Source organism: Aythya ferina (assembly GCF_964211825.1).
Source record: "Aythya ferina genome assembly, chromosome: 24".
NCBI classification, from domain to species: Eukaryota; Metazoa; Chordata; class Aves; order Anseriformes; family Anatidae; genus Aythya; species Aythya ferina.
This window is the reverse complement of record NC_140322.1, coordinates 1,427,349-1,447,508: the sequence shown is the minus strand read 5'-3', so window position 1 is coordinate 1,447,508 and position 20,160 is coordinate 1,427,349. Positions and strand designations below refer to the sequence as shown.

The window sequence follows — 20,160 nt, the reverse complement described above, 5'->3', positions numbered from 1 at the left end:
GGTAGAAGAAGAAAAGTGAAGAACGGAGAGCTAAGTGACTTACTCGTCACAAAAACACAGATCAAACTTGAATGAAGCGTTCTGTTTTGCGGGCACACACTTTTGCCATCATCTTGAAGTCTGAAAAATGTTTCTTCCAACTCCTTTCATTATTTCTCCATTCTGAGATTGCCTCTCTAGTTCAGAGATAGGAAAGGGAAATAATAGAACAGTTGCAGGACAAGCTGGATCTCTTCTGCCAGTGTTTTACTCCCCCACCAAGAGTAGATAAGGCTTGTAGCAGCAGCTGTATACTTCTTTTGCAATCTGGAAAATTTACCTGTCATGATTCTGATAGAAATGCAGACCACGTAGAAACTTCCAAATATACTCCAGTTCCTTCAGAGGCTGTAAAGAGCAATTCTTACACTCCTCTTTCATTCTCACCACTGAGCTAATGTTGCAGGAATAATATAGAATGTGGCCAGAGCCTCATTTGGAGGCCAGGTTGATTTGCATGAGCTTAGCATCTTTCCCAATGCTCCCCTGAGCTGAAAATCAAAGCACTGCAAAAATGTCATATTAAAACACCCTAGAGTGAACGAAATACAGGCTGGTTATTGATTCAGCTGCTAATCTGAGATTCAGCCAGGTTTTCCAAAATCCATGAATCTTTCAGGGAGTCTTAGATGAGTTTTCACACTAAGTCAGGCTGGATTCTTACCTTCACTTGGAAGTGAACGCAGACTCAGAACTCTGACTTCAAGATTTGGGATTTGGCTAACTCCAAACTTCAAAGTAAAATCCTAGGGTTTACAACAGCATACACAGCTGGAAAAGTTTGTAACCCCCTCCCTACTAGACCAGTCCCAGGAGATGCTCTTTGAGAGCAGCATATAACTTTGATCCGACATGAATTTGCTTGTTAATGAAAATAACTATGCCGAGAAGTTGAGAGAACCGATTATGCCTTTGTTTTTCATTCAGCTATCATCTGTAAATCCCCGCAAGACATCCCCAACGGCAAAGTCGTGGGCTCGGATTTCAGCTGGGGCTCCAGCGTGAGCTACGCCTGCCTGGAAGGGTACCAGCTCTCCCTGCCTGCTGTGCTCACCTGCGAGGGGAACGGGACATGGAGTGGGGAAATTCCCCAGTGCTTCCGTGAGTACAGCTCTGTGTCTTCGTGTATGAGCTGGGAGGAGGGCTGGGCTTAAAGCCCAGGCGTTTGATGCCCTTTCTCCAACACCTCTGGTCTCCATACAACTGCTTTTAGTGACAACTTTGTCCAGCCTGGCAGTGTCACAGAGGGGCCATTTTCAGCATGCATGAAGTTAAATATCTGGACATAATCACTCAGCCCCTTTTAATGTAGGTGTGAGGTCCACTCTGCAATGGGTTTGAACCCCTCGCACGTTCCTGTCTGTGAGGCATCTTTAAAACTCCGGCTGCTTGTCTGCATGTCTCCTTAGAGACTGAGTTTTCTGAAGCCAGGGCTCCTGAAACGTTGCCATCCCTTGGCAAAGGGCACTGCGGTGTTGCAGCAGAATTTAGCAATGTTTTGTGAAGGCAGAGCTTTGGCTGGTTGGAAACCCATGTGCTTGATAAAATAGCTAATGCAAAAAATTAGTTAAGTGTCTCATAATGATAAAGGCAGATTTGAGTTTCTTTTCCTGGCTGAATGGCTGGCAGCTGCACAATAGCCATTTTCATATTAAATCATACAAAGCCCTCACTGTGTTCCTTGCACCTTTCCCTGGATCTTGTATAATTAGTGGGCTTTCTGTGTGACATGGAACCGCACAGCAATTTGACATCGTGCAATTAGAGATGCATTTTATAACTAAGCATGCTGCTAGGGGAAAAAAAAAAAAAAAGAAAAAAAAAAGAGAAAAAGAAAAGATGGGGAGAAGGTGGAAGTTAATTAGCAGCAGTTGGCAAAAAAAAAAAAAAAGAAAATTACAAGGAAAGTAGCCAGCAACGCCTCCTGCCACTAGTAATTCCCTAGTCAATCACCGAGTTTGATGGCAGTGAGTAGTAAGGTCCAGGCCATCAATAGACCCATCTTTAGCTTATTAACATTGCCTGCTCCTGAGGAGGCTCACTGCAATCTCCTGGTCTCTGCCTGCTGCAGCTGTGTTCTGCGGTGATCCTGGGATACCCGCTCAAGGCAGGAGGGAGGACAGAGGCTTCACATACCGCTCGTTCGTCTCCTTCTCCTGCTTGGCCCCCCTGGTTCTGGTGGGATCAGCCCGGAGGTTCTGTCAGTCCGATGGGACATGGAGCGGGACCCAGCCCAGCTGCATAGGTAAGGGGAGGCTCCTCTGTCTTGCAGCCTCAAGCAGAGTTGTCGTTTTGCATTTTTCTTTGTAGAAAAGCGTGGGGTTTTATTGTTCTTTCCCTTTCTGGGTTTGCAGAAATTAGCATTTTGTTTCCCTGAAAATTAGAGCGTTTTCCTTTTGTATGGAGATGATGCTTTTGTTTTGTGCTGACCGTACTAGCTGGTGGTAAACAACCCACCTCCTTGTCTTGAAGTTTGCTGCTTAGACTCGGTGCCTGGCCCCATCCTTCCTGCCCCTGCTGCTGGAGGTGGGCAGGCGGGAGGAAGGAAAGAGTTCCTCTGCACAGCTTCCAGATTCATGTTACCAACTTGGGCCTTGGGGTGTGAGGGCTGTGGGAGAGCCTGCAGAGGAAAGCAGCAGGCAGAGCCCCCAAAAGCTGGTGCTTTGGGGTCTCCAAGTTAACTTGTGGAGCTGGAGACAGTGGCTGTGCATCAGCGCAGCGCTGCACCTGCACTCATCCCCTGCACTGTGCTAATGCTGCTACTCCCCTGCCGACATCTAGGGTATTGGCTTTGCAGTCCTGTGCTCTGTGGTCTCCGTGCTGCTTCCAGGCTCCCTTAGGGGCCCCCAGCCCAACGCATCGCTCTGTGGAGATGCACGATATCGTTATCGGTAATGCGGCTGAAAATGCAACACAGCCACGAAATCAGCCGTAGGTCACCGTTGAGTGTGGCTGTTCTGTTCACAGAAACTGCAGCAAACCCCAGTTCTGCCCAAACGGTGCACATGAGAGCTCTTATGTTCTCTGTTGTGTCTGAATTATATCCAGAATGGCAGCATAGCAGCTCCTGTAATGTGAAGGTGATGTATACAGAGAACAAAATCCTACAAATTGCTTTGCTGAGCTGTAATGTTGGGATTCAGGTTGAAACCTCCAAACATTCTTCATGTGACTATTTTCTGGGGCTTCCAGAACCCTTGGAGACCTAAGGGATGTGTATAATCATAATTAGTCACAGCATTCTCCACCAATTTAAAACTCTGGCTCCAGTCTTGAGTTCCGGAGCTCCCGTGGTGCTGAGCTGCACGGGCTCTGTGCTGTGTGCCTTAGCTGCCTGCCAGAACACCATCATCACCACGTTGTCTGCCCCCAGCTGGGGCAGAAACAGAGCTCAGCCTGTTCTCCACTCTTCTCAATCATTCTGGCTTGTTAACTACATGTTAAATGTGTCGCAAGTTACATTTATGTAAAAATATTTGTGACCTGAGTGTCAAAGTCTTTTAGTTTCCTGCTGATGCCACCAGCAGCTTCTCACATAGACAGTTGCCTGCTGTTGTAAATTTTGGTTTTAGATGCTAGTATTGGGTTTCTCTCTAATGTTTCCTCACCTCCTTGCAATCCCTAATCAGGGATCCTGCCGTACATACATGGCACCCAGCCCTCCCGAGCCATGTGTGAAACTGCAGTGTTCAAACACAGCAAACAGCTCGCTGTGCTGCTGGTGAAATGTACCTCGAATTTGTCTCTTTAAAACAAACCACGGGAAGGGAAAGACGTGTCTACAAAACCCTGACCTGAAACGTCAGCTTCCAACACAGGCAGCCAAGCCCAAAGTGCTCTGTTTAGCCAGATCTCATCTAGTTTTGAGACACATTAGATGGTCAGCGCTGCCAGACCCCCAGATGCAGCCAAGAGACCGAGGCTCTGCCCTCTACCCTGTGCCATCCATCACCTTCTACCTCATCCAGACGATGGAGCTCTGTATTTGTTTTAAACACTGTGACTTATCTGGGGGCTTCTATGAAAACTGCATCAGTAATGAATGGCAAAAACTCAGCAAATTTGAATGATGGAAAATGAATTAGCTCGTGTGCTGCAGCCCCAGATGGGCTAAGTTTTGTACCTCTTGTTTTGTGACTCGCCACAGCTTCAAGGACCAGGGAGAACAGCAGGGTGTGCATAATGCTTCGGTGTGAAGAGGCCGATTAGTTAGACCGTAAGGAATAAAGGCATAAAAATAAATGACCAGGCTGTTAGGTACCGAAGTCATGCTCCATTTCCCTACAGCTGCAGCAAGAAACGACAGGCCACTTCTGCTCCCACTGTGTTTGTTGGGTTGTGGAGACTTTTCTTAGGGAGTTTATTTCTTGCCTTGCCCAATCCTGTTAATTGGAGTTTTTTGACTAAGTATAGAGAGGGGTTGGGCAGAGCAGGGAAGTGGGGGGAGAATTAAGGTCCTCCTCATAGCAATATCAAGTGTGTTGAATTAAAAAGGCTGGGAATCCAGGCCAGAATCGCATCTGAATGAGATTCCACGGTGCTCCAGGTCTCTGCTAACAGAGTTATCCCCTCGCTGGGGTACTGGAGCATCCCTGCAGGTGGGCATTGCAGCGTAGCTCAGTCTTGTGATCCCAAGGAGCAGGAGCTGCTGCCCAGCTGCCTTTCACCCCGAAACTCCAGTTTCCTTTGCTCTGTTTGGGATGCTGATAACAAAGTAATACATCTCCGCCTCGATCCCATTGATGTCCTGCTACTGTCGACACACTGGAAAAAAAAAAGGAGAGATAAATGCTAAAAGAGTAGCAGCGAGTATTCCTACTGAATTGTGTGTATTCATCTTCTGATAGATTGAGACCAAATGAGGCATAAAGAGAGATTATGTATCTGAGACGCATTAAAATTTCCAGCCCCCATCTATCACCACAAACTAGCCAGGTGCCGAGGTGAGCGTGCAAGGGATGGCTGAGCCTTGCCTGGAGGGATGAATGCACTGACCCAGGGTGCAGGGGAGGACAGGGCCATCGCTCCCTCGGAGCAGGGGATGGCCAGCAGGAAAGGAGGGCACGGCGCCAGGAGCCAGCCGCTTTGCTCGTGGAGTATAGAACAGGGGAAGAGAAGGGAAACGTTGCTGAGACAAGATTTATGTTCTTACATTTTCTCCTGGGTGATAGAGTGCCTCTGGTTAGGTTGTGTTGCAACCGTCAGGGATTTAAGGAACAAAAATATCCATGTATTTTTCCCTGTTGCCGTGTATTCCTTCCGTAGCAAAATATTTCGCTCGCATTGCAAAGGCACGGGATGGAGAGCATGGGAAGGCATGGGAAGAGCTCCAGCGTGGCTTTCACAAGAGCTCCTTTAAAACAATCCATTTCTTTTCTTTTAGACCCAAGCCTCACAACGTGTGCGGACCCCGGCGTGCCTCTCTTTGGGATGCAGAACAACTCCCAGGGCTACCAGGTACGGTCACAGCAGCGGGGTCCCCTCGGTGGTACTGGCTGTGGTCAGTCCATGGATTAATGTTTTGTCTGTGGGCAGGACGTCACGGCGTGCTCCGTTACACCTCAGTGCATTTGTAGGGGATTAGCTAGCAAGGCATTATTTATAATATTAATTACAGCGCTAATTAATAGTTATTAGCGTAATTAGTATTCACTTCAGAGGCGAAATTTCCATTCATTTTCAGACTAAATCCTGTAGGTGGTTTTCGTAATCCATGCAGTGTGAAATCAGCAGAAAGGAGAGAAAACAGCAGAGCAATTCCCTGGGGTGTTCCACCTCCAGCCTCCGCTGCCGGCCCCGTGGGCACCCATTGCCTGCTGCAACGGAGCCAGGGCTGGGGCAGGGATAGTTAATTCCACGCAGCCACCCCTGCCAGAATGGATCTGCCAGTTCTGCTGCTAATTAGTTATCTTAATCCTGAGTTTTAATGAATTAATTCTAGTATTTAATTAATCCTGAGACACCCTGAGCCTGATTTTTGCGAGGGTTGCTGGTCTGCGAGCTGTGCGCTGTAGCAGAGCCGCCTCATTGGGGTCGAGGTGGTGATGGAGAAGGGAAATTTGGGGAAATTTCACCCCAGCATAGTACAGCCTTCCTGGGGGGGGGACAGAGGAGATGTTCAAAGCCCTACGTGGGGATCGTTTGCCAGCGTATTTTGGTTTAAAAGCAAATCCCGCTGAAGTATTGGGGCTCACAGCCAAACTGCGTCACACTGCCACCTGCCTGAAGCAGGGGGTGATCTTTGCTACCTTGAAACCAAATACACAAAGGCAATAATCTGCAAAAAGTAGGCATACCTCAGGCACGTTGAGGAGTCAGTTTTCAGTTTTTGTGATCCTTTTTGCTGCTCACAGTCCAATTTGGCACTGACACTGTGGCTGAGCAATGTTTATCGATACTAGTCATTTTGAATGTCCCTTTTGGCAGACGTTTTAGCCATTTCTAAATACAATGCTAGCTCTGGTTGTTTTTACAAGATGTAGCAGCCTTCCTTATCACTGAACAAAGTAACTCTCAGCACAGCTAAAGGCAGCAGGTTTCCAGGGGCTCTGAGGGACATCTTGGCACTGGATTCTGGCAGGGGGGTGAGTGCAGAAAGCGGGCAAATCATCTTTTCAGTGTACAGATGAAAATTATAGGAGTGCTTTTGTATTATAAGTGCATTGCAGTGGCAAGTTCGGTGTTTTGTCTCCTGTTGAAACAGGTGGGAAGCATCATTTTCTTCAAGTGCCAGAAGGGGTACCTGCTGCAGGGCTCAACCACCCGCACCTGCCTCCCCAACCTGACGTGGAGCGGCGTGCAGCCAGACTGCGTCCGTAAGTGTTGGGATGTTTTGTGCCTTTGACCGTACAGTTATATTTTTGTTGTGCTGTATCTCACCATGCAAATGGCTGGCGCTGAAGAGCTGGTGTCTTTTTGGGGAAGGCTCTGAAAAAACACATCCTTGAAGAAAAGGGGAGCCCGCATGATCACTTCTCTGCTGACATGATTATACCAGCAGCCACTTCTGGTTTCAGATAAGATTTTTGTTTAACTTGTTCCTTCCTCAGAGATGTAGTTTGAGGTGAGGCTTTGTGCTGTGCTTCTGAAACCACATTTGAGGGCCGAGATGTGAGCTCGCACTCCAGGGACGTGGTTAACATTTAGCCAGAAGGGTTCTCCAGCAAAGCAGTGTTTTTCTTCGTCTTTAATAATGTGTTGCTCTTTGTTTTAAGCTGTCCATCATCTTTTCCCTGCTACACCAGAAGGAATTTGAGTTAATGTATTTAAGCTGTAATATCCATCATGGCCTCTGTATCATAAGTACTACAAATCTTCTCCCTCTCTCTTGTGAGACGGTTTATTGGTGAGATATTTTTCAGTTAACAAACCCTGCAGGGACGCATGCTGCGAGCAGCCCAGGCTGGTAACCCCGCTGGGTGCCTGCCTTTCAAAACTCCTACAGGTAGCATCAGGGGAGAGGGGGCAGTTGTTTTGGAAGCTGCCTTTCCCCACTGCTCGCCTTGGTGAAGGGAACGTGACCCCAGATTCACAGGCTTCCCTCTGCTGAATTGGAAGATGGCAGGGATGCGGCAGCAGCTGTGACTGTAAGTGGGATTTTGCTCCTGGTGCTAGATGTGTTGAAACAGAAGTTATTTTTGACTTACTCGTGTCAGCGAGGGCTGCTGAGCTGTTGCTGTTAGGTTCTGTGAACAGCATTCACTGTCTGCAGCACAGGAGCGTGGAGTGGATGCAGTCACTGCTCGTGTGGTGCTGAGTTGCCGGCTCTGAGCAGGGCTACGGGCTCGGAGCTGGGGTCTCGGATGTAGCTTTATGGCTGTGCGAGTTCAGGTTGGTCTCTCAGCCTTTCCGAATTTTATTTTCCACCTTCTTTAAAACGAGGATGAAGATAATACCTCATGAAGGCTGCCGAGGATTTGTTTTCATTCATGAGCGGTTTGAGAGCGACGGAACAGGGAAATTTACAGCGTGGGTGAGAGCGAGCTTCCTGGCGCTGTGATGGATTAGCTGGGTGCCGTAACTTCTCAAGGAAAGTGGTGACACGTTTACTACAAGGCCTGATAGAGCAGCACACGCACACGCTCTCTCTGGTGGCAGGCAGTTGGACAAGCTCAGCTTAGGTTTCTGTAGGCCATCTCCTGGAAGTTATCGAGCAATTATAGGAATTTATGGCTATTGCACGCTTCTGAGGACTTGCTGTGTGATCCTATGAACAGGTAGATGCAAATTATTAGTAGGACACTGGTCCTGTGAAGAAAGGTTATGTAAAAACAGATCTGGAGTGCACCCCCTGGAGTCGTTGGCTTGACTTACTGGGCCCTGATGTCCTGTGAAGGCACGTTTTGGCCTGCAGATGTTTCTGGGACACATTGCTGGGATGAAAGCTGAAAGAGAGAAGGAAGGAGGCTGTTCAGTTTCTTTTCCCAGCCTTTCTGAGTGCAGCTACAAGGGAACCCCAAGAAGCTCAAACTCCTGCTCAGCTCTAAGAGGGTGAACTGAGTTTTCTTCTCTTCCATGTGTCAGGCACAAGGTCTTTAGCATCATTCGGTTTTGACTTTTTTTTCTTTAAAAGATGAGGGATAATGGTGCCTGATTTTTTTTTTAGTTCATGGAAGCTGGAACTGCGTGAAGGATCCCCTGAGAGCTTCAGCCAGGAAGAGCAATCTGGCCAGTGAAGCACAGGAAATGGTCTCATTAATTCATCAGGCTGGGAAAAATCCAGGCATGGCATTGTCTCCCTCAGTGATCAGAGAAAGCTTTTGCTGAAAAATGCTCTTCAAAGACATTTGCGTCCCTGCTGATCTCACTGGTGACACTCTTCTGCCTTTCTGGGTGGGGAATCTCACCTCTGGTTTTGTGCTTTTCAGCTCACCACTGTAAGCAGCCAGAAACCCCCTCCCACGCCAACGTCGGGGCTCTGGATTTGCCATCCCTGGGCTACACCTTGATCTATTCCTGTCAGAACGGGTACTATCTCACTGGAGGATCTGAGCATCGAACCTGCAAAGCAGATGGCAGCTGGACGGGAAAACCACCCATTTGCCTCGGTAAAAGCTCTGAGCAGCATGATGCCAGCTTGGCTTTTCCTTACATCTCTGCAGAGGGGAGCATTGCAGCCCAAGAGAAAACAGCTCTATTCTTGGAGCTACACTGGCTCTTTAGAGAGAGTCATGGGTTTGCGTGGCTGAGCTGGTTGCAGATACCACAGCTGCCACAGGGTCTTGCCGAGCTCCCAGGAGGGAAGCAGGGCAAAGATGGGGGGATTTCTGCCAGGTGGCTTGGACCTAGAAATATCTGCACGAGATGAACCTTGGTCTGTACCTTACCAACCTTTTATTTGCCCCAAAGCTAAAGTCTTAGGTCAGGAACATGTAGTCTTGAAATCCAGCTGCGTGGCTCTTGGGGAGCATGGTAGCTATCTCAGGGCACTGGTTTGGAGCAGGTGGCAAGGCAATTAATGATGGCAAGGACAGTAAATGAAAGCCTTGTGCTGATTCAGTCTGCAGCAGGTGGGCAGGAACCCATGCAAAGCCCCTGTAGGACGGTTAGCCCCATTATGTGTGCAAGCAACATCAGGTGAGGGCTGTCCTTTATGAGTACTGCCACAACAGAAAAAAAGTGTCTCAACAGTGTTGGATGCACCAATATTCATTGGTTTGGGGTTTGTCCCTCTCTTCCAGCTGACATCCGCCCCAGTGGAAGGCCGGTTGGCACCGCGCGGGACCCGCCGCTCGCCAAGGTGTCAGGTACGTGATGGGGCTGGCTCTCTGTGGCAAAGGGTGAGGTCCATCCCTTCCTACCCTGCCCCCAGAGCAGCCAAAAAAACATCTAAAACAGCAGAGCTGGTGAAAAAAGCCCACACGCCCCATCCTGTTCCTTCATGCTTGGCTGGAGAATGGACAGGAGCCTTGAGGGAGTCGAGCACCAACATCCACTGCACTCCCTGGAGAGTCAAGCCCTCTAGGATGTTTTACATCAGAGCTTTTTTAAAACTTTGGTGGATGTTGGGATTTTTTTTGTGTGTGTGTGTGCTAGCTTTTCCTAAGAATCCATTTTTAGGTTTTGTTTGTTTTTAAAATTTTCATGGCATTTTTTTTGTCAAAACAACAAAATTAAAGTCATCAGCTTGTTTGTTCTCCTCTCTTTGGCTTTGTACTCAGTGATGATAATACAGAGAGTGGGTGGGATTCGAGATATTTAAATACATATTTTTGAATTCGAGGAAAGAAAGAAATTCACTCTATTTTGATTTCTGAAAAATGGAAATAAGCAGCAATGCAATGCTCTTGTGTTTGTGTCCCCGTTTGCTGTGGTTTCTAGTGCCTGCTGACGTGTTCGCAAGAAATTCCCTTTGGAAAGGCTCCTATGAATACATGGGAAAGAAGCAGCCTGCGATGCTGTCTGTCACCAGCTTCGACCCTGTCACCAGTAAAGTCAATGCCACTTTAATAGACCACAGCGGCGTGGAGCTCCAGGTGTCTGGTAAGGGAGCCAACGTGGCCATTTGTAGGGATTTATACTCACAGTGTTGTCTCAGGGAAAGAGGCAGTGTGCTCAGCTACCTGAATGGTGTGTCCTATACCTGGGTTTGCTGTGACTCGAACTGAAAGGCAGCACAACCCAGTCCGTTTTCCATTCCCATAGGGCCGGAGTGGTGGATTTGTAGTGTAATACAAACAATTAAATGGCACAAGTGCCCTTGTCCCTGCCCTTGAAGGAGCGCTGTTACTGACCTGGCAATACAAGCTAAACATTAACAGCTGAGTCTCTTCCTGTGTGCAAAATGTCTTTAATATCCTGGGGGATGGGTGTGGGATTGTGGTTTTGTGGTGTGTTTCCTGGTGTATCCCACTGATGGATTTATAGGAGGAGTTGTTGTCCATTCTGAGATGATTTCTCTGCTCTGACAGGTAGCAAGTGAATTACTTCGAATTGTTGTTACAATCTCATGATTCAAAGTCACTTGTGTTCCAGGCATTTACAAGAAAGAAGACGTGCACCTGCTTCTCCAGGTTTATCAGATAATGGGGCCAGTGGAGATCTTTTTAAACAAGTTCAAAAATGATAAATGGGCTCTAGATGGACACGTAAGTGCATGGACACATCGTATACAAAGTCCACATGATTCATCCATCCCAATTCTATCATAACCCCAGCTTTCCTCTCACTGCAGCTGGTGAAATAACTCCCTTAGCTGGTAGCAATATGAGGCTGTTATCCTCCAGTGCCCTGCTTGCTTGAAGGGCACATAGGGCATTCTTCCAGCACATGAGATAATGTTACATGAGCAGTCAGCTCTTCCACACTCCCTTGTAGCTGTATTTTTTTCTTACTGCCCTCTGGTTATCTGTAAGTCTTCCAGATAGCACTAGAGGAGAAACCAACATGATTAATTCCATGTTAACGTTTTATATCTCTGTAACATCAAGTTAGAAGAGCTAATCTTTCCTTACAGAGTCAACTTCTCACCCCAATTTCTGTGTTGGGTAGCTTCCCATGCCCATAAGAGATCCACTGGAGCTTAGAAGAAGTGTGCATCTGATTGACCCATGGCCAGTCGTAGCTCAGGGTCATTGCTATCCCTGTTGAATCAGCAGCATGGTCTGTAGCTTATTGCAAACAAGATTTCCTCCACCCCCCTCCCCTCAAGATGTGAGAGTCTTAACAAGTTGTTGGGCAGTTAAACTTCCTTTAAAAATGCCACTTTTTTTTCTGGGGAATTGAATTAAATTAATGCTGTGCGTGAAGCTGAAAGAGGCTGACAAGATGGGTGCTGAAAACCCAGGGAAGTGTTGCAGAAATGTGTTAATCTCTGGTCTCATGTCATTGCAGGTCTCATCAGAGTCGTCAAGTGGCACGTTTGTGTACCAGGGCTTCGTGCGTGGCAAAGGGTTCGGGCAGTTTGGTCTTCAGAGACTGGGTAACCTTCCTCTAACACTTCCTCCCTTAATTGTCAAAGGCTAGATATTGGTGGTAGTGGAGGTTTTCAAGCAGGGAACAATCCTACTGCCCCTGGCAGTAGTTTTCAACCCTGCTGGGCCAGATTCCTCCAGTTGTTTTTGACCTATCAGGTTTCATGTAGCCCTTCCCAGTGAAGGCCCAGCCTGTCTCCCCTGTGCTTCTCCCCACCGTATATCATTTACAAGAGAGATGACAAAACCCAAACCAGCCACTGGGGTGGAGAAGTGGGTGCCCTCATGTCTCCATAGCCAAGGGAGACGGAGGTGGTTGCATCTGAAGCAGCTGCTGGTTTTTCAGTTTTGAGGCAGAGCCATCCACGCTGCACAGGAAGGAGGGAATCACAATTCCCTGAAAGTGTTTCCACCCTGCAAGCTGCTCTCTTCTCACCTCTGGTTCCTCCCTGCACAGTGGATGCAGCAGCTCTGCTCTAGCTGGTGTTCAAACACCTTAAACATTGGATATTCTGACAACGGAGACTAAACTCCCCTCCTCAACTTGGATAACACAAGATCTGGGGAAGACAAACAATACAACAAGAACATTTTTAACTTGGGAACTAAAATGAGGCATTTAAATAAACATGTTTCTGTTCAAAGACAGAAGGAGTTTGGAGGCACAAAAGAGCACCTGGGCACATTTTTTTCCCCATCTTGCCAGATGTCTGACCTAAGAGCCCAGGTCCCATTGCTGCCACAAAAAGCATCTCCATCGCACTTTCAGAAGTCACAGAGGCACTTGAGAGCTTAGACTACCCAAGGTCTAAGCCTCTAAATCTCTCTTAAAATGTGGCTTAAGCTCTTAGGCCTCTTAGCATTTTTGGAATCTAACCCTGGAGTCTTCTCACCTTTATGGAGAATTAGATGCTCATTATTGTGGCCTTTGGAAGTCTCTCTTAAAGCCTGGCTTTACGTATCCAAGCATGAGCGTTTCAGTAAGGTTAATCTGTTTACATCTATCTTTAATTGCACTCCTCAATAAATGATAATGCCTGAGCTAGGCTAGATCTCCAAACCTTTCTTCACGAAAGCCAGAAGCTTTTGATTACCTTTTACAGCAACACTTGTAACTTGTTCTGTCCTTGAAGAGGTAGCCTGTAAGTCAAGCAAACCCCATTTCCTGCAGCGGTGTTTTGAAATTTGGTTACCTTTGCTGTGTTTCAGACATCAGCATGATGGAAAATGATCCAGAATCAATAGGACACCATTTTGCATCAAACAGCAGTTCTGTGGCAGCTGCCATTCTTGTGCCTTTCATAGCCCTGATTATTGCAGGGTTCGTGCTTTATCTGTACAAACACAGGTAGGTTTCAGGAAAGATGCCAGTAAGTGAAACAAAATAATGGGGTTGACAGAAATATTTGTGAGCTTGACTTAAAAGCACTCCCCCTAGACCTGGTTTCTCATTTAGTGTAGAAAGTAAAAAAAAGTAATGGAGCAAGCATGCATGGAAGGACAAGGGTGTTAGGCGCGGAGAGTGCTGAGCGCTATTATGACCATCAATAAGATTTGTGGCAACATTAAGTAGGATAAGGCAAAGTAAATTTCATACTTCGGCTTTGCATATGTTGTAAATCACGAATTTCTCCTGATCAGTGCGTTGCTGTAGAAATGTTGTTGCACTTCAAAGCATTGTGTGGACTGGCTGCTCTACAGACGGAGCATGCTTAGGCCTATAGCAAAGCCCAGAGAGCTTCCTTTGCCACAGGTCTATAATAAGATTTGTTATAGATCCCTGCTGCCTTTCCCCCAGGTGTTTACCCTGTTCAAAAGCAGCTCTCTCCTTTCCACTGACTTTGCCAGTGCGGTTGTGCTGCCTACAGCAGGAGTAGCTGCGACCTCTCTGGATTTTCTCTCTGGCTTTCTGTAGGAGAAGACCAAAAGTCCCATTCAATGGCTATGCAGGCCATGAAAACACCAACGTCCGAGCAACATTTGAAAACCCTATGTATGACCGAAACCTGCAGCCCACGGACATCATGGCCAACGAGACGGAGTTCACAGTCAGCACTGTGTGCACAGCTGTATAGCACTCGTCCCCATGCGGTGAGTGGGCAGAAAGGGAGCACGAGAGGGAGTACAGAGGAAGGTAAACCAAGAGGGTTAAAAGTTTTACTGCACAGGGGCAGAGGAATAACTTGCCGTTGTAAACAAAATTCTGTGATTCTATGATTCTAAAAGCATCAAGCGGCCCTCACGGGCACTTCTAGCCTGGCAAGTTCTTAGTTTGAGATAGCAAAGCTTTACAGGCTTTCATTTCTGCTCATAAGAACCAACTGTTTCCTTCTCTCTCGCCCTTCCTTTCCCATTGTCCAGACTCCTCCGGGTTGGTATCTAGCGGATGATTGTGTTTCACCTCACTAGCCTCCATCCATTCCCTCCCATCTCCCTCCTCCCAACCGTGTTGAGGCTGTGGAGAAGCTGCTACACCTTGTTGGACTTTGTGTTAACTCCCGAGAGACTGCTGGGTTGTCCTCTGTCATCCTCGTCCTCCTTCTGCATCCTGCCGTGGATAACGGAGCCAACCAAAGGTCTGCTCCAGCACAGCTCCTCTCTCCCGTGCTCCCGGTGGGTTTCAGCCCGATGTCAAGGCCTGGGGAAGTGGAGGACCTGGGAAGTGAGGCGGTGGGATCGATACGCTGCAGGGAGCAGCGGGGTGTGTGGGGTCCCCTCCACTTTTGGGGGGAGCTTGGACAGGAAGGACGAACGCAGGTCGCACTGCACGAGGTGCTGCTTGGGGTTCATGGAAAATACCGGTACGGGAGAAGGTGAATACTTGATTTGTCTTTATCTGGTTGTATGGGTTGTTTGTTGGTTTGTCTAAACAGATGTTTTCAAATGGGACCTTTTCAAACTTTTCTTCCCTGTATTTAATTTTCCTTTGTACGTTCTTGTTGGGTTTCTTCTGCCCCCGTCTTCGTCATTGACACTGTCTCTTTGAACCTGAGGCTGCTTTCAGGGCTGATAAGAAAACTTCCCTCCACCTCTTTCCTTCTCCTGGTGACTGCCAATTTTAGCCATTCCCAAACACCCTAATAAGAAAACTGCTGACAGACACGAAGGGACAAAAACCTCTTTAAAAATAACTATAACAAATAACGGTGCCCCCACGCACACCAGTAGCATTCAGAAGCCTTTGCCCTTTCCATATTGATCCTCCAAATGGCAATGCAATAAGAGTTTTAATTTCTATCCAAAGCTCTTCCCTTTATTTCCCAGGAGCAGAAAGGTTGGTTTGGCTTTCGTGAGAACAGATAAGGCAGCTTGACATTTTTCCTCCCTTATAAACGAACGATGCTTTTGTGATGACACTTTCCTCCTCTAATAAAGAGGAGCGCTGCTCTTGTTGATTTAGGGGTTTAGTCTGTTTGGTTTGAGTCACAGTTTCTTACACCAGACAAGAGTCAACGAAGGCAACAGTGCCATTTTACCAAACTATGTCAAGCACCTCTCTGAAATACAGTTGACTTAGAGCAGTAAGTCAATGAAGCATCTTTTTCTTACAGAAAACTTGATGGGAGAATAATTAAAACAAAAGGGGTGGTGTTTACATCCATGCTTGCATTTAAACACTGGCTTTCCCCTACCTAACATCAGCTGAGGTTTTGTCTAATGAACACCACAGGGTAGTTTTTTTCTGTTTTGTTTATTTGTTTACTGTGTGTGTGTGTGTGTGTGCGTGTATATGTATAAATATATATTATTTTTTTTACTTCTGTCTCTTATTCAGCACTCTTAGAGTAAGCAGCGTTCTACAGCCTATTTGCTCACCAGCCAGCCTGCCAAAAAATGCCACCTTTGCTCCCCAAAGCATTGCAGAGGCACTCTGATTCATTCCTCAGAGGTGGGTGGAAGCACATGTGCGAGCCAGAGCCCTGATGCAACGCGGAGGAAAGTCAGGCGCTGCCGCACGGAGGTGGGTGCACACGTAGCTCAGGGCCAGTGCTGGACCTTGACAGAGCGAGTCCTGCAGCAAGCCACGCTGCCAGCTCGTGCCAAATATACAGGCAGAGGCAGTTGCAGCCCTCCATGGCTGTGGGACTATGTTCCTTCAGGTAGCCAGGACGGGCTGGCAGGGCGCCTGCCTCTCCCGGAGCATCTCCAGCTTGCAGGACACGGACCTCAGGGCAAGCTGAAGGGGAGGTAAGAAGAGGGGACCCCAAGTAGGCTGAGGCCAGGGCACATCTCCCCTGCAGTTCGTCTGCTTCAGTCGAGCTGCTGTGGTGAAGTCAGGAGCTGCCTCTCGCACACTGATGTAACCGAGATCAGGATATTCCCCAGGTTCCTGCTTCTGTGTGCAGAGAGAGAGCTGGTTCCTGACTTCACACCTGCTCTTCTGGCCCGTATTTGACTTCAAAGGCCCCTTCTACTCTAATTTTGTTATACTTTGTTCTACTCTAATGTTATACATGCCCTTGGCCAAACCTACAGCCTATTCTTCCCTGCCTTTGCCAAATCCCCATGCCACAGCAAAGAGACCAGGCTCCTTTGCATGGCAAATGAGAGAATCGCAGATCCTGAAACCAAACAAATTCTGAAGGCAGCACCCTTTTGTAGTCCCCTGTGCTCTGGTGCCATTGATGGCAACATCCTGACTCCTCTCTCAGTATCCACAACTCCAGCACCTTGCAGCATCCCCCAACAGCAGCAGCAGAGCTCGAACCTCACTGGGCTCCTGCCGCTGAGCTGCAGAAAATCCTCTCCCGGCTGCCAGCAGAGCCCAGCCCCTGCCACGCACCGAGCAGCTCAGGCAGAGGGGAGCGATGTACGCACACAACAGGTCCCACATTTGCTTTTCAGACCTTTCCAAATCCTACTCAATCAAAGTAATAGCAAAGAGAAGCTTGTGTCAAGGTGTGTAAAACGAGCCCGAGGTATTTTAACAGCAAGGTAGGGAGAATGGGAGCTGTACTTAAACGAGACTTGCTGCTTTCAGCCTATTATCTACCATTTTCTACTGTTGCCCAAGCAACAAAGGCAGTGGCGGGGGTCTTGTCCCATTTTTTTGCAAGCTGGCTGGGACCTGATACGTGACATTCTTCATTCTTGCGCCCAGAGGACTTGCATTATGTTTAAAAAAGAAAAGAAAAAAAAAAAAAAGAAAAAAAAGAAAGAAAAATTAAAGAAAAAAAAATCCCTCTTTTGTACAGAGATATATTTTTATGAAGCAAAAGTTTGTACAGTAAAGACACAATGTAAATGTTTTTTCATTATTGTAGTAAACAGTAGTGGAAGATCAGCTTTTTTTTGTAAATGTAATAAAATGTATAAATATGGTTTACATAAAAGTGTAAATATGTAATCTATACATACACTTGGCTTGTCTGCAATATATACAATTTAATTTATCTGTCTCTGTATATGAGGCTTTTCATTGTGTCCAGGCATACTTTACTGAATTTGAAAGCTATTTTAAATTTTTGAATTAAAATAAAATATAAATTTTTGCATTGCTTTTCTTACATTCCTCTGGTGCCTTTTTCATGAGCTGCCAAAGTTTTCTTCTAGGGTCCTCTGGATGCTGACCTGCACGCACACACGTGCCCATGCATGAGGACAGCAGGGATGCACCCATGGCCCCAGGGCTGGAGGCTGGGGGAAGCTCCTGACCTTTATGTCCTGGCCTCGTGCCACCGCCACTCAGAAGCACGTCCCGGCTCTCAGCAATGCACAGCAGCAGCAAAAAGCGGAGGACTCAGGCCAGACCTTGCCCCTTTCCCCATCAGCACCGCGGCACGCCTCTCCCTGCCCTGGGCAGACAGCCCCAATCTGGACACGGTCTGCGCTGCGCAGCCAGCAGCAGGCTTATCTGCAAGGAGCTGAACCAAACTGACATCTGTCTGCCAGCCCTTTTGGTGCCCTCCTCTCTTCTCACTTGCTCTGCACTAATGAGATGTGATGTTTTTCCAGCTGTGGTCTCATCCTCCCCTCCCTTGCCCCCCAGCAGGGAGCTGATGCTCGGTCTGCCGGGAGGGCTCGGGGAGCTCACGGGTCCTCCACCACAGCAGATCAGCAGAGCCCCTTTGAAAACAGGTACTTAAGATCCTCGAGGAAACAAACAAAACCCTTGAAACTGTGATTTATATCTCGACTTTACTACTGAAGGCGGGAGCACAGCTCCCCAAAGTGAGACTAACTGCTGTTAATGTCTCTTGATCCAGGCCTGGTGCTGAATTTGCATTGCTTCAAGTTGGAAATTAATTTGGCAGAGAATTTTCTAGTTGGAAAGGGACATTGAATATGTTGTTACGTGTCTGCTGTTGTGCTTTCTGAGCGTGTCTGAAGTTGATGAATTTTTCAGTGATAAATAGGCACGTTTTCATTTCTGGTTTCCCCGGTAGAGTTTGTCAACATGTTTTTGCTCTGACCCATATTCAGCCTGATCTCAGGGGTTCTTGCTCCAGTGGTTTGCTTTTCCTGATGGAGCATTGGAGGGCAACCTTGGGGTGCAAACCCTCAGGCCCCTGTCCCTTTCCAGTCCCTTGTCCCTTTCTTCTGGTCAAGACTCCAAATGAAGTATTTTGGAGCTTAGAAACTAAACGGGGCAGAACTTTAATCCCTTTGAGCCCTAGAGAAAGGTAGAGCCAGACAACAAATTAATCATTTAATTGCAGCAGTAAGCAGCCTGGAAGAAAGATCTCCATGCCCCTACCAAAATGGTGGAGTCCAGCAGTCCCTGGGACCACGTTAAAGAACTGCTCCTTGAGTTACAGCACCACGAACGTGAGACATCCCTGCTTTTCCTCTCCATCCACGCAGGTGGTGGTTCCTCCCCAGCCGCTGCTGTAGGGCCAGGTCGCAGCCTCAGCGTGGTGCAGGAAATAACGACTTGTCACTGCCCCATCCCAGAGCTCAGGGTTAATCCCTGGCTGTGTGCAGAATTGATTATTTTGCCTTTCCAGCAGGTTTTTATCAGGCCTATTCAGTGCTGCAGGCAGGAAGAAACAGGGCTGTGAGCAGAGCCCTGCTGGGTGGTGGGACAGCGGGGTCTGCGGAGCCCCCGGCTTCTGCAGGCTGCCTGTCAGCTCCGGTGGGTCTGCTCCAGGATGCCCCAATTTGCTTTAATTAGGTTGTGTTCTCTGCTGAACGCCTCCTCCCTCCCCCTCGCCGGTGACTGACTGCAATTAGCTTGTGTCTCAGCGCTGATTGACAAAATTTGTTTTATAAAAAGGGTGTTCCACGCTCTTTGATGTCCTGCTGCCTGCTCCTGCTCTGCCCACGCCGGCTTCGCTGATGCAAGTTTGCTGCTCTCTGTGGCTTTCCCGTTGCCTTTTATTTGTCTGATTTCTAAGCCAGACGCTTCGTCTTTCTTGTTTCATTCTCTTCTCAGCTGGCCTCGGCTGGTTTACCTGAAATGAGGTTGGCAGGAAGGCAGCGAGAGGTTTCAGCAGGCAGCACGCTGGGCCGCGTGTTGGCCAGCGCCAGAGCTGGGCACAGCCTGGCCAAGGCCCAGTGAACCTCAGACATTTTTTTACTTTGAATTCTGGGGCGACAGCACTGTTCCTGTTTGATTTAGGAGGACACGGATGGAGGAAGGATTGTCAGCACCTTTGGGAGGTCTCTGGTCACCCTTCTGGTTCATGAGGGCACCATTTTGGCTGGGGTCCTGCAGCCAGGCCATGTCACGGGGCAAGGCCACCTGGCCCCTGCTGCAGGCCCAGCTGGGGACTTTGTGCTCTTAAGATAGACATTGTAGTGCTTCAGTTTTATGCCATTGCCCACTTTTGGCACTGTAATCTTCTGCAAAGGGATTTAGTGTACTTAAAGTATGTCCCCCAGGGCACCGGCAGACTGTCAGTGTATGAACAAGGCCTGTGGGCTGCCCTGGGTCCCATAGCACTGAGCATGGTGTGAAGATGTGGTAGAGATGGTTTTGGGAGCAGGGTTTGCAAGTCCAAACCCAGCTCGTGTAGAGGGAAACAGACGCTGGAGAGGAGAAAACCTGCCCCATTGGGTCAGCCAGCGCTGTGTCTCCAGGTCTGAGGATGCTGCTACGATGTTCAGCTGTGCCGAATCAGCCAGGCATGAAGGAAGCAACAGACAGAGAACAGGTGAGGAAAACCAAATCACAAAATGGGAGAGGCCTGTGGAGCTCACCTGTCTCTCAGGGCTCCCCAAACCTCCACAGAGTCCCCTTAGAAATCAATAAATAACATTAAGCTGT

The 20,160-nt window shown here is 48.0% G+C and overlaps 1 protein-coding gene across 1 annotated transcript in view; it reads left to right on the top strand.

The window, feature by feature from the left end:
* Nucleotides 1-17,460, top strand: part of CSMD2 (CUB and Sushi multiple domains 2) — a 325,013-nt gene extending 307,553 nt beyond the window's left edge. The window contains exons 61-72 of the mRNA XM_084497137.1: nt 967-1,140; nt 2,111-2,284; nt 5,423-5,496; nt 6,743-6,854; nt 8,907-9,086; nt 9,720-9,785; nt 10,360-10,521; nt 11,014-11,126; nt 11,872-11,959; nt 13,161-13,299; nt 13,867-14,042; nt 14,313-17,460. Coding sequence (XP_084353263.1) covers nt 967-1,140; nt 2,111-2,284; nt 5,423-5,496; nt 6,743-6,854; nt 8,907-9,086; nt 9,720-9,785; nt 10,360-10,521; nt 11,014-11,126; nt 11,872-11,959; nt 13,161-13,299; nt 13,867-14,026 — 1,442 coding nt within the window. The 3' untranslated portion in view covers nt 14,027-14,042; nt 14,313-17,460. The remainder of the gene's footprint in view (nt 1-966; nt 1,141-2,110; nt 2,285-5,422; nt 5,497-6,742; nt 6,855-8,906; nt 9,087-9,719; nt 9,786-10,359; nt 10,522-11,013; nt 11,127-11,871; nt 11,960-13,160; nt 13,300-13,866; nt 14,043-14,312) is intronic.
* The last annotated feature ends 2,700 nt before the right edge of the window (nt 17,461-20,160 follow it).